Source organism: Muntiacus reevesi, chromosome 18 (assembly GCF_963930625.1).
Source record: "Muntiacus reevesi chromosome 18, mMunRee1.1, whole genome shotgun sequence".
NCBI lineage: Eukaryota > Metazoa > Chordata > Mammalia > Artiodactyla > Cervidae > Muntiacus > Muntiacus reevesi.
This window is the reverse complement of record NC_089266.1, coordinates 19375846-19388883: the sequence shown is the minus strand read 5'-3', so window position 1 is coordinate 19388883 and position 13038 is coordinate 19375846. Positions and strand designations below refer to the sequence as shown.

Here is a 13038-nt window from a genome sequence, read left to right as displayed (position 1 = left end):
AAGCCCTCACACAGTGTAGTCCAGGCAGGGTGGACTAGAAGTGACTCATCATTCCGGCTTATCACTCTCCAATATTAACCCCAAATAAAAGAGGTTCAGGAAATAGCAAAAGTATTATTTTTCTTTCATCAGATAACAACTGACTGACTGTTGGAAGAGGATCATTCATGCTATGCTTAACAAATACTCCCATTTCTTCAAGTAGTTTTACACAACAGATATAGCATATTTTGTAAAGGCTCTTGGTATACCTGTTTTCATAATGACATGAGTAGTCTCTTCAGTAATTAGATTAGTTAAAGTGACGTGATGTTTTCTGGCAAACTTCTGCACAAGCATCTGAAACCAAACCAAATATTACATTATAATAAATGACCTCTAGTACACAGCTTGAGAATTAGCCCAATTTTGAATTTCCGTTTTTTCTCATAAAAAGTACACCCTCTTTATTCTAATATGAAGTCTCAAAATAAATAGCAATTTAATAAAAATTATGTACAAATCAGAGGAAGAAATTCTGAAGTAGTCTGTGCTAGCAGACATGGAATTATAACAAAAGATTCAAAATAATATTAATTTTCCTTTTAATAACAGATATGCAGATATCATTTGATTCCCTAAGACAGTTTCTTTGTGGAGTGACACTCTTTTATACTATAATTTAGATTTATGAATCTATACTTTATAAGCTGAGGGTTAACTAGCCTATACAGAAAGTTATGCTCAGATAAGTGGCTTATAAAGAACTAGATTCACCCTGGTGACAGTTTCAAAACATTCAAGTCAAGATGCTTCTAAATGTTAATACAAATCTATCAATTCCTCTTAAGGAGAAGGATTGGAAGAGACACACACTCTCCCCAAAAGAAATATAGAGCCTTTGAGTTATTGTCTAGCAACCAAATAAAAAAATCAATAGGCAGTAAAAGAAATTAACCAGGTCCATTATGGACACAGCTGACATAATTAGCAGCTACTGCTTGGTAAATAACTGTTTACTAAGGGTCATCATTGACTAGCCACCACCACCCACGCCAGTATTAATGGGTGCCACGAGACCGCAATGGAGGCCCGGCAACTCTCTTTCATGCTGCCTCACTCCATACTGCCACAGGGCACTGAAAAAGACAAGCTGGAGAAGTTAATGACATCCTCCCCCTTTTGCCACTGCCCTCTGCCAGGATCATTAGCAATTCTGAACTGATTAATTGCTGAAATCCCAGCCCTGAAACAGTGTTCAGTTAGAAGAGCAACTGCTGAAAAGATCATCTTAATATGGGCTTCAGAATTAATCATGTATAATACAGTCAGAAGCTTTCATAATAAATTTACCACACTTCAGCAAATCTGAATACAGCTGAAAAGTTTTCCTCTTTGCTTGTTTAAAGACAACAGTTCCCAAGCCACTTAGAATCTAATATGCAGTTCAGGATTGCCCAGGGCAAGAAAGATTAGATCATTTTAGCCTCCTCTGAAAAGCTGATCTCACAAAACAAAGGAATGAGAAATGCTAATTTTCAACGAATAAATGGGAATTTTAGATGTGTTGGCAAAAGACCAAGAGCAACATTATCAGACATACGTATGAATTTTTAGAGCAAATAGCTATTCTGGACACATAGTTAAGAGGTGAGAATTCTCGCATTATTGATGAGATTCACTGTCTCTAGTAGGGCAGACATAGCTTACTTTTTGCCATTTTAGTAGTGAGATACATCTGGCCACAGAGATCAGGTGGAGCTGCTAACCTACCAACAAGCTAGGATGAGAAATGGCTCCTATCCCAGGAAGGATATATCAAGATATTTAAGAATGAGTGTGTGCATGCTAAGTCGCCTCAGTTGTGTCTGACTCTTTGTGACCCTATGGACTATAGCTAGCCAGGTTCCTCTGTCCATGCGATTCTCCAGGCAAGAATGTTAAAGCGGGTTGCCATGCCCTCCTCCAGGCGATCTTCCCGATCCAGGTATTGAACCTGCATCTCTGATGCCTCCTGCATCAGAGGCAGATGGGTTCTTTAACATGAATGCCACCTGGGAGGCCTCATTTAAGAATGACTGAATCATTTCTCTGCATGCAATAAATGACATCCACTACTGAATCTTATCAATAGAGAAAATAGCTGAAGCTCCAATACTTTGGCCACCTGATGTGAAGAACTCACTCATTAGAAAAGACCCTGATGCTGGAAAAGACTGAGGGCAGGAAGAGAAGAGGACAGCAGAGGATGAAACGGTTGGATGGTATCACTGATTCAATGGACATGAGTTTGAGCAAACTCCAGGTGATAGTGAAGAACAGGGTAGCCTGGCGTGCTGCAATCCATGGGATTGCAAAGAGTCGGACACAACTTAGCGACTCAACAACAACAACAAAGAATAGTCAAATTCATAGAGACAGAAAGTAGAATGGTGATGCCAGGGGGCATGAGGTGTTATTGTTTTATAAGTATAGAATTTTAGCTTTCAAGATGAACAAACTTCTGGAGACTGGTTGCACAACAATGTGATAAACTTAACACTAACGGAACTATACACTTAAAAATGGTTAAGAAGGTAAATTTCATGTTGTGTGTATTCTACCATAACGGTACAACAGCAACATCAAAACAGTGTAATAAGCCGGGATAAAAATAAATAAGCAATGGAAAAATGCTACTATCTGATGATGTGCTTAGAACCAGCTGAAATTTAGTTAATCATGCTGGTAAGTTCACTCAAGGTAGGAAAAAGATGCCTTATACTTAACATGTTTTTTTCAATAGAAAGAAAATTAAAATTAAAAAAGCTCTGTATCATACTCAACACTCTAACTTTTCTGCTAGTTTTTAATAACTATTTCCTTTAGTAAATATATATAAAAATAACTCATGCTATAGCTTTATCTAGGTATAAATTTTTAGAAATTAGTAATGGAAATTAAATTGCATAGAAATGAGCTTGTTGGCTAGATTTCTTCCTATAGGTTATTTATAGTTAATATCCATTTAAAACCATCTTCAGTATGTTAATGAAGGTTTGGTCATTAAGGAAATACACATGGAGGCACTCACGAGTTCTTTTGGGGTCAAGCCTGATGCCACCAAAGAAAGTCTTTTGTTGCTTCTTTCTGTTGAAGATATCACTTCTGGCTTCTCTTTGCTCACACTTTCTTCCCTCAGGTTACACCCTGTAGTATTAGTAATGTGAGTAGCAGCTGGATTCTTGGTAGATTCTTCTACTCGAAATTGGGATAATTTCGGTGCAGAGGCAGAGGGTGGCATGCTGTGAACATGAGCTGGCTCTGGGGCTCTGTCTTCAGAGGGATCAGACTCGAGGTCATGAGAGAAGAGGCTGATTCCAGATTTCAGGTAAGGGGTTCCTTCTGTAAGGAATGAAGAAACAAGTTTAATCTATATGGCCATGTATCTTGAATTATAACATCTAGTCTGCTAAGAATTAAAAAGATTAAGTTAGTTAAGAGAAAAATGGGTACATTATTAACACCTGGTAGACGTGCAAAGTGACAACTTTTCTAAAGGAAATCTGGCATGACGTGCAAAAGCCTTGTGTGTTTATACTTGCAGTCAACAATTCTAGTGTTAGAAATGTATCCTAAGGACATTAAAGAGGTCTGCGTTTAAGTGTAGTCATGGGAAGGTTCACTGCAACAATGCTTATAACAGTAAAGCTTTAGAAACAAACTAAATGTCCAATAATGAGATTAAAAAAATCATGCCACATCCATCACAATGGAGTACTTACTCGTCATGTATTCCATTGAATTACAATAAAATGGAGAAATGTACACATTCACCTGCATTGTAGAATTATTCACAATAGCCAAGAGGTGGAAGCAACCCAAATGTCTCTCAATGAATAAATGACTGAAGAAAATGTGATACACACACACACGTTTTTTTGTTTATTAGTGTTTTTTTTTTGTTTTTTTTTTTTTTTCGGTTTGTCTTGGCCATGCTGCTCGACATATGGGATCCCAGTTTCCTGACCAGGGATAGAACTCAAACACCTTGCATTGGAAGCATGGAGTCTTAACCACTGGAACACCAGAGAAGTCCCTCACACATGGTTTTTAAAGAAACTCCTGTCACATGCTACAAACATGGATGAATGTTGAAGACAATATACTAAATCAAAGAAGTCAGTCACAAAAGGGTAAATACTGCATGATTCCATTTGTATGAGCTATCTAGAATAGCTAAACTCTTAGAAAGTAAAACGCTGACTCCCAGAGAATGGGGGGAGGGAGAAAAGGAAGTTGCTATTTAATGCGTACAGAATTTGTTTTACAAGATGAAAAATTTTAGAGATCTACTGCATAATAATGGGAGTATACTTAATATTGCTGAGCTCTTAAAAATGGTTAAGAGGTAAATTTTATGTATTTTTACCACAATTAAAGATAAACTTAAAAATTTTAAAAGATACCATTTTTTTTAAAAGGAATTATGTTTTATTTATTTACTTATAGTTGTGCTGGGTCTTCATTGCTGCTTAGGCTTTTCTCTGTTTGCTGTGAATGGGGGCTATTGTGGTTCCTGGGCTCTAGAGGACAGGCCCAATAACTGTGGTAAAAACGCTTAGTTCCCCCAAGGCATGTAGGATCTTCCCAGACCAGGACTGAACCCATGTCTCCTGCACTGGCAGACAAATTCTTTACTGAACCACCAGGGAAGTCGAAGATACCATTGATTTTTAAGATGCTACCCTATTTCAGTCTTAACATGAAATATGTTTGCATCTTAGAATCCCTTAGATGCAATATTATAAAGCCTGCTTTCTATAATTTCCATCATTTATCTATTTTAGTTCTTAGGGAATTGTTTTGATTCAAATGTATACTTCAAAAAATTTTTTTATCTTATATTGAGGTATAGCTGACTTACAACTTTGTATTCATTTCAGGTATACAGAAAAGTGTTTCAATTATATTCAAATGTATACTTTAATTTTCTGATGGTTTGTGAAGATTTTGGCACTGCCTATATCACTGAAACTTAAAAAAAAAAGGACCAAATACAAATAGTTGACTAAAAACAATCAAAATGTTTTTAAATTAAAAAAAAAAGTAAGACATGCTCCTGATATGTTAAAGATGGCAAAGAAATAGTGATCATGAATTTTTATTAAAAAATTAAAGTTTATGTAAACTGACTAAAGATATATAGCATATTTTATTACTGATGACAAGAATATAGGTAATTTGAAATGGCTTTTTTATTTCTTATATTCTCCAACCATCTGGTACTGAACATATTAGTACTTTTGTAAGGAAGGAAAAAGGGTTGAAAATGAGAGAGCTACTTACTATGGTATCATTAAATTTTTCACTCAATAAATTATCAGCTATCATTACCAAATTAAAAAAATACACCATCCCCAAAACATTTCAGAAAATGTCACTACATCAGCAAGTAAGCACAGCTAAGTAGAATGTATGAGATTACTAAAAAGACCCCTGTGAATATGGCCAAATACAAGCCATAAAACACACCTTTCAGTTATAGTGACTTATAAGGCATAAAATATATAGCAATTTATATTCATTAATTCATAAAACATGAGCTTACCTTAGAGATCTGACTCATTTTTCAATAAAGGACAGGCCTAAAACTTTACCCTAGGGCCCTACAACTCTTCTCTAACAGCTGAAGTAAAATATTTAGACAGTACCAAGAACTCTCTCATCCTCAAAACTGTTAGAGATAAACCAATATAGACAGATTAACAGTGGCAATAATTTTCCACTTGGATTAACATTCAAGCTATTTTTCTAACGAGTTTACATATAACAGATGCATTCATGATAGACTACTACTTTAGAAAGTTGATTTGCCCAGAATGTCTTTAGGTAAGACTCAGAGTAAAATAAAAGTGTTTTCTCCACCAAAGCGGATGAAATATTACCTTCATCTTGTGGCAAATAAGACCCCATTAAATCTTGGGCCTCACACTTAGCCAGCTGTTGCTCCTCCATGTCAGCAACATTAATGGACTCTTTTTGAGATGGGCAGTTTCTGTCCTGAAGACTCCTTGAGTGGCTGTGCACATACCACCTATTATCCGACAACTGGAATTTAGAAGGGGAAGACCTGGAAATAAGCAAGCAGAAAACCACTGCTGCAGCTTGTGAAAAGACTAATCACACTTTCTGAACAGTCAAGGCATAAGTGAAACAGCTCACTGTCAGAGAGATTGGGAATGACTAGCGAAAGAGAACACAAGAGATGGCTAGGAGACTGGATTCATGATGTCTGCCAACATGTCAGGGCTGACATGTAACATCTCCCCTTAGGTGCTGGTCTGAGGCAGCGTATCTCCTAGCTGTTTAAAAGCATGTCAGCAAATTTCATCATATTATCCACTGACACTCACATTCTATACACTATTTCAAATGAATGTATGAGAATCAGCTCTCATGAAAATAAAAAATTGATTAATTTTGACATTGTTACACTCATTCTTTCTACCCCATTTTAGCAAAATTCATAGAACCATCCCTACCTCCTGCCTCTTCAATGTCCAAAATCACTCTAAAAACAAAAATCAGCTATAAAATATCGTTAGAAGAGCATATGTACATTGTAATTACTCTACTCTTCCAGGTGTTTAGAACTTTGCTGAATAAGATATTTACCTACAGATTTAAAGGACCTCAGAGGTCAGATAATTAATTCAAACAATTATTGGGCATTAAAGCTAGGCTCCACAGATTAAAGATGAGCAAGACCTGAACTGTTGCTCAAGAGTCTAGTAGAGGGAGGAAGTTCAATCAATGTGCAGGTTTTTTAATGGAAGTCTCAGGAGGGTACCCTGGAGTGGGGAAGGATGAAGAGGAATATTTCATCTAAATATTAAATGGGTGATTAGCTCAATTAGATAAAGCATGGCAATGAGGTCATTACCTCTAAACACGGGTTTAGTGCCTATGGACGTCCAATCTTCTCACTTTCTATCACAGCCACCAGGCCAAGAACCCAGCCTCAAAAATAGATCCTCAGTTCAGTTCAACAGGCTTGGAAAAGATGGTGTGATTACATTATTGACAATGTGTCACTATTCCCAGTTAGATAAGTGGAAATAGATGTATATTTGGTAGAAGCTCCATACATATGAATTCCCTTTCCTTCCTAGAGTGGTGAGATGTGTGATTCTATCAGTTCTGAGACTCTTTCCTGGACTATCAATTTGGAATAATAGTCCAGAACTTGTCCTTTTACTTTCACTGTTAATAAGATCAAATGAAGGTACTTTTAAAACTTGGTAGTGTTTCTAGTCTTATATCAATAATGATGTGAATAACATCTCTTAAAAATATTCTGAATATTTACTGGGATAAATCAGTAGCTAAACTTTTTCTAGCAAGGCAAAAACTTCAATGAGGGCAAGTATGGCCTTAGAGCAGTCTACCTTCAGCCTCCAGGCTTACTGAGGCTTTAGTTTTATATATATATTAAACATTTTAAAAATTGGAGTATAACTGCTTTACACTGTTGCTAGTTTCTGGTGTACAACGAAGTGAATCATATATCCCCGGGCTTGAACCTCCTTCCCTCCCACCCCTCACTAGTTCTCCATTTTATTCTAACATCGAGAAGGAATAGATCTACTGTGCATGCCTCATGTTGTAGCTCATGCCTGGTATAGGTCGAAAAAGCCAACATGAAATTAAACAAAAGAAGTGTCCTAGGGCAATGAGAGGTTAGAAATGTCTATGTACAAAAACCTAGAGAAAGTATGGCAAAAAAAAAAAGAAAAATTAACAGTAAGAGTTTAATGTCAGTAAAGGTGCTACTCAGCTCCCCAGACTTGACATTTATTATTTCTTACCCTTCCATTCCTGGTTCTTTATTTTTATTGGTAGAACTATCCAGAGATACTGGAAACTTGTCAGCAGAGAGGCTTTCAGGATTCTGGCTTCTAGAATAGTCTCTACTTTTCTCTGAAGTTAATATTGCTTTAAATGGAATGAGAAAACAAAGAAATCAACTTTACTGCTTTGTCTCGATGGTGATCATTTAGGTGAGATTATTGATTTTTTTTTGAGATTATTGATTTTTTTCAAAAGCAGCAATCTGTGACAATCAACTTGGTTTTTAAACAGGTATACCAGACAGAATATTATAAACACAAGCGATACTGAACCAAATGGAACGAAATGACTAAAAAATAATAATGACAATAAAAAGGAGCACTTTAAAACTGGGTAAATAAAGATACCCAGCTGAGACAAGATTGAAAAAATCATATATTTTTTGACCCTGAATAAGGAAACAAGAATAGGAAATGAATTTTCATCTCTGTCTGCTGCAAACTACACTCAAATCCTCTAATGTAACAGGGAAGAGAAAGTACACCCCTCCTCCATCCCTATTTGCCTCCACATCAAAGGTTGTACAGGATGGGGTTTAAGCTTCCACATGTGTGTGGGAACAAGAGGGAGGGGTTAGATGAGAAAGAAAAAATGAGGTGACATTTTGCTTCACATTTTTAATTATTAAGAAAATAATAAACTGAAAAACCAATACAAACGAAAAACTCAAGGTGCCGACTGATAAGGAACCTAGAAGTAATATATGGAACTAAAGATGAGCTGGTACAAGAAAGGAAAAAACACAGAAGAGACCCAAGGCAAAGTTCTGGCATGTTAGTACATCCTTTTTATTAATTCCTCCAAATGTATTATTGTGCCACTTCTTTCTAGAAAGTGGCTTCAAGGCAGAAATATTTGAAAAGCAAAAACAAATACTTAAAAATTAGAAATGTCTTTTACCCATTACAAAGTCACTGACAACTGTGATTTATTTTGAGCTTTTATTAGGAAAGCCAAACGCCATAAATCTAGACAGAAAAATGTAAACAAAGAGCTGTATTAATTAAACTATTTTTTAAGACACTGAGTAGCCTGAGGGGAAACAATCATTGATTTCCTGAGTTAATCCTCAAATACATTATTTATAGCTTCCTTTATAGTCATCTTTTCTGGACCCGTGCCTTTCTAGGAACACAAGAACCCTGCCCTGGAGGTAAGGTGCTGAAATGAAGGAGGATCTAACTATGAACCAGCAGGGTTTTCTTTCAACTGGAAAGTAAAGTGTTTTTTCCACCTAAATATAGTGTGATCACTGATAGAAGGTAATGTGCAGTCTCTAAGGAAACAAATCAAACAGAATTAACCACTGGAAAGGGTTGTTTTTTTTTTTTTTTTTTTAAGTTGTTTTTAGAGTGAGAGAGTGGGAATGGAAAGGCCTCAGACACAAACACAGATATTAAAGTCATTCTATCACCTGGACAGTTAACATACGTGTTCCTCTTTTCACTACAATAAAGCCTGAACTACAAAGAAAATAAGCTACCCTGAGTTAGGATGCAATAACTCAATATTACCTAAAAAAAACTCAGGGAAAAATGTTTCTGCTCTTCTTTTTCCTTAATCCTTTTTTCATAGAAGCAGGGATTCAGTGCCCAAGTATTAGAATAGTACTGTAATCCCCCCTGAAATCATTCCTTCATCTGTGGATCTTAACATTAGTTATATTCTTCATGGGTAGGGAGTACGGGTCAGACCAAACATTTAATAAATTTTACTGACTGCCTATTAGGTACTAATAAGCATTGTTGCAAAGTATCGGGAAGAATCAAAGGAAAAGACATTGAAGAGGGAGGAAAGAGATACTGATTTGTGATAAGCCCTAAGTGTCCACGAATGAATGTACTGTAGGACAGCAAAGCTATGTCTGAAAATTATCTCAGCTGTAATAGACTATAATGTTACAAATGCTAATGTTTGCTTTACGAATAACAGGTAATTCAGGAGGAAAACAAAAAGCAAAAAAAGCGCAAAGTGCATGGTATGAAATAGCTTTACCTGCAGAGGGAAGTACACATAATTTGTAATGGTTAAGAATACACATTTGCACAAAAATATTATGTAGACTTGGGAATGACCCTTAGATAAACAGTAGGGCAGATCTAGGCTGAGAACAGGACATTTGATATAAAGACCTTAGAAAGGGGGCTTTCATCATCTTTAAGAATACTGAATCTTAAATAAAAACTTGTGAAATCTGATTAAGTCGAGTTTCACTCACTACTAGTAATGTACTAATGTTGATTTCTTAGTCTTGACAATTGTACCATGGCAATGACCTAAATCAAATCCCTTATGACTGACTACACAGTAGAAGTGAGAAATAGATTTAAGGGACTAGATCTGATAGACAGAGAGCCTGATGAACTATGGATGGAGGTTTGTGACACTGCACAGGAGACAGGGATCAAGACCATCCCATGGAAAAGAAATGCAAAAAGGCAAAATGGTTGTCTGAAGAGGCCTTGCAAATAGTTGTGAAAAGAAGAGAAGCGAAAAGCAAAGGAGAAAAGGAAAGATATTCCCATTTGAATGCAGAGTTCCAAAGAATAGCCAGGAGAGATAAGAAAACCTTCCTCAGCGATCAATGCAAAGAAATAGAGGAAAACAACAGAATGGGAAAGACTAGAGATCTCTTCAAGAAAATTAGAGATACCAAGGGAACATTTCCTGCAAAGATGGGTTCGATAAAGGACAGAAATGGTATGGACCTAACAGGAGCAGAAGATATTAAGAAGAGGTGGTAAGAATACACAGAAGAACTATACAAAAAAGATCTTCACGACCCAGATAATCACAATGGTGTGATCACTCACCTAGAGCCAGACATCCTGGAATGTGAAGTCAAGGGGGCCTTAGAAAGCATCACTATGAACAAGGCTAGTGGATGTGATGGAATTCCAGTTGAGCTATTTCAAATCCTGAAAGATGATGCTGTGAAAGCGCTGCACTCAATATGCCAGCAAATTTGGAAAACTCAGCAGTGGCCACAGGACTGGAAAAGGTCAGTTTTCATTCCAATCCCTAAGAAAGGCAATCCCAAAGAATGCTCAAACTACCACACAATTGCACTCATCTCACACGCTAGTAAGGTAATGCTCAAAATTCTCCAAGCCAGGCTTCAGCAATACGTGAACCGTGAACTTACAGATGTTCAAGCTGGCTTTAGAAAAGGCAGAGAAACCAGAGATCAAATTGCCAGTATCCGCTGGATCATCAAGAAAGCAAGAGAGTTCCAGAAAAACATCTATTTCTGCTTTATTGACTATGCCAAAGCCTTTGACTGTGTGGATCACAATAAACTGGAAAATTCTGAAAGAGATGGGAATACCAGACCATCTGACCTGCCTCTTAAGAAACCTGTATGCAGGTCAGGAAGCAACAGTTAGAACTGGACATGGAACAACAGACTGGTTCCAAATAGGAAAAGGAGTACGTCAAGGCTGTATATCGTCACCCTGCTTATTTAACTTGTATGCAGAGTACATCATGAGAAACGCTGGGCTGGAAGAAGCACAAGCTGGAATCAAGACTACCAGGAGAAATATCAATAACCTCAGATATGCAGATGACACCACCCTTAAGGCAGAAAGTGAAGAGGAACTAAAAAGCCTCTTGATGAAAGTGAAAGAAGAGTGAAAAAGTTGGCTTAAAGCTTAACATTCAGAAAACTAAGATCATGGCATCTGGTCCCATCACCTCATGGGAAATAGATGGGGAGACAGTGGAAACAGTGTCAGACTTTATTGTGGGGGGCTCCAAAATCACTGCAGATGGTGACTGCAGCCATGAAATTAAAAGACGCTTACTCCTTGGAAGGAAAGTTATGACCAACCTAGACAGCATATTAAAAAGCAGAGACATTACTTTGCCAACAAAGGTCCGTCTGGTCAAGGCTATGGTTTTTCCAGTGGTTATGAATGAACGTGAGAGTTGGACTGTGAAGAAAGCTGAGCGCCGAAAAATCGATGCTTTTGAACTGTGGTGTTGGAGAAGACTCTTGAGAGTCCCTTGGACTGCAAGGAGATTCAACCAGTCCATCCTAAAGGAGATCAGTCCTGGGTGTTCATTGGAAGGACGGATGCTGAAACTGAAACTCCAGTACTTTGGCCACCTCATGTGAAGAGCTGACTCATTGGAAAAGGCCCTGATGCTGCGAGGGATTGGGAGCAGGAGAAGGGGATGATAGAGGATGAGATGGCTGGATGGCATCACCGACTCGATGGGCATGAGTTTGAGTAAACTCCAGGAGTAGGTGATGGACAGGGAGGCCTGGCATGCTGCGATTCATGGGGTCGCAAAGAGTTGGACACGGCTGAGCGACTGAACTGAATTTGAATTGCATGTGAGAGGTTAGGAGAACCGGAAAGTAGGAAAGGGGCAGGGTTCCTGCAGGAACTCTGCGTACTATCATTGCTCCTTTTCAGCAAATCTAAAGTTATTCAAAAATAAAACATTTAATTAAAAAACAAGTTATCTTAATACAGCTGAAGGTAAACAGAACTCCTTTTCCCAGGATTAAGAAGCTGCTTGAGGACTTCCAATGCAGGGGATGTGGGTTTGATCCCTGGTAGGGGAAGTAAGATACCACATGCCATGCCCTGCGGCCAAAAAAATAGTTTTCTTGAATTTCAGTTAGAATCTCACCAATTTAAGAGGGAAAAAGACACAAAACTTAAGCTGTTATTAAGTTGATGCTCAAAATGTTTCAGAACTAAAGCCACAAAACTCCAAACCCATATCCAGAAATTTTCTTTCAGTAACTCTAGAATGGGCTTCAGAGTTTTGTTTTCTGTTTGTTTTAATATTTATTTATTACTTGGCTGTGCTGGGTCTTAGTTGTGGCAAGCAGGATCTTTAGTTGAGGCATGTGGGATCTAGTTCCCTGACCAAGGATTGAACCCAGGTCCCCTGTTTTGGGAGTGTACAGTCTTAGCCACTGGATCACCAGAGAAGTCCCTGGGCTTCAGAGTTTTAATCAAGTGAATTAAAATATTCATTCACGGGACTTCCCTGGTGCTCCAGTGGCTGAGAATCCACCTTACAACGAAGGGGGACATAGGTTCAATCCCTAGTCGGGGAACTAAGGTCCTACACGCTGCCGGGAAGCCAGCCCATGAGCCATAACTAGAAAGCCTGTGTGCCACAACTTTGTTGCTGAAACTAAGA

The 13038-nt window shown here is 37.7% G+C and overlaps 1 protein-coding gene across 1 annotated transcript in view; it reads right to left on the bottom strand.

Annotated features, from left to right (window-relative positions):
• BRCA1 (BRCA1 DNA repair associated) overlaps nt 1–13038 on the bottom strand; it is a 68188-nt gene that overhangs the window by 17000 nt on the left and 38150 nt on the right. Inside the window, exons 13-16 of the mRNA XM_065908767.1 lie at nt 7830–7956; nt 5907–6091; nt 3053–3363; nt 252–339 (exon numbers count right to left, since the gene is read on the bottom strand). Of these exons, the coding sequence (XP_065764839.1) occupies nt 252–339; nt 3053–3363; nt 5907–6091; nt 7830–7956 (711 nt within the window). The remainder of the gene's footprint in view (nt 1–251; nt 340–3052; nt 3364–5906; nt 6092–7829; nt 7957–13038) is intronic.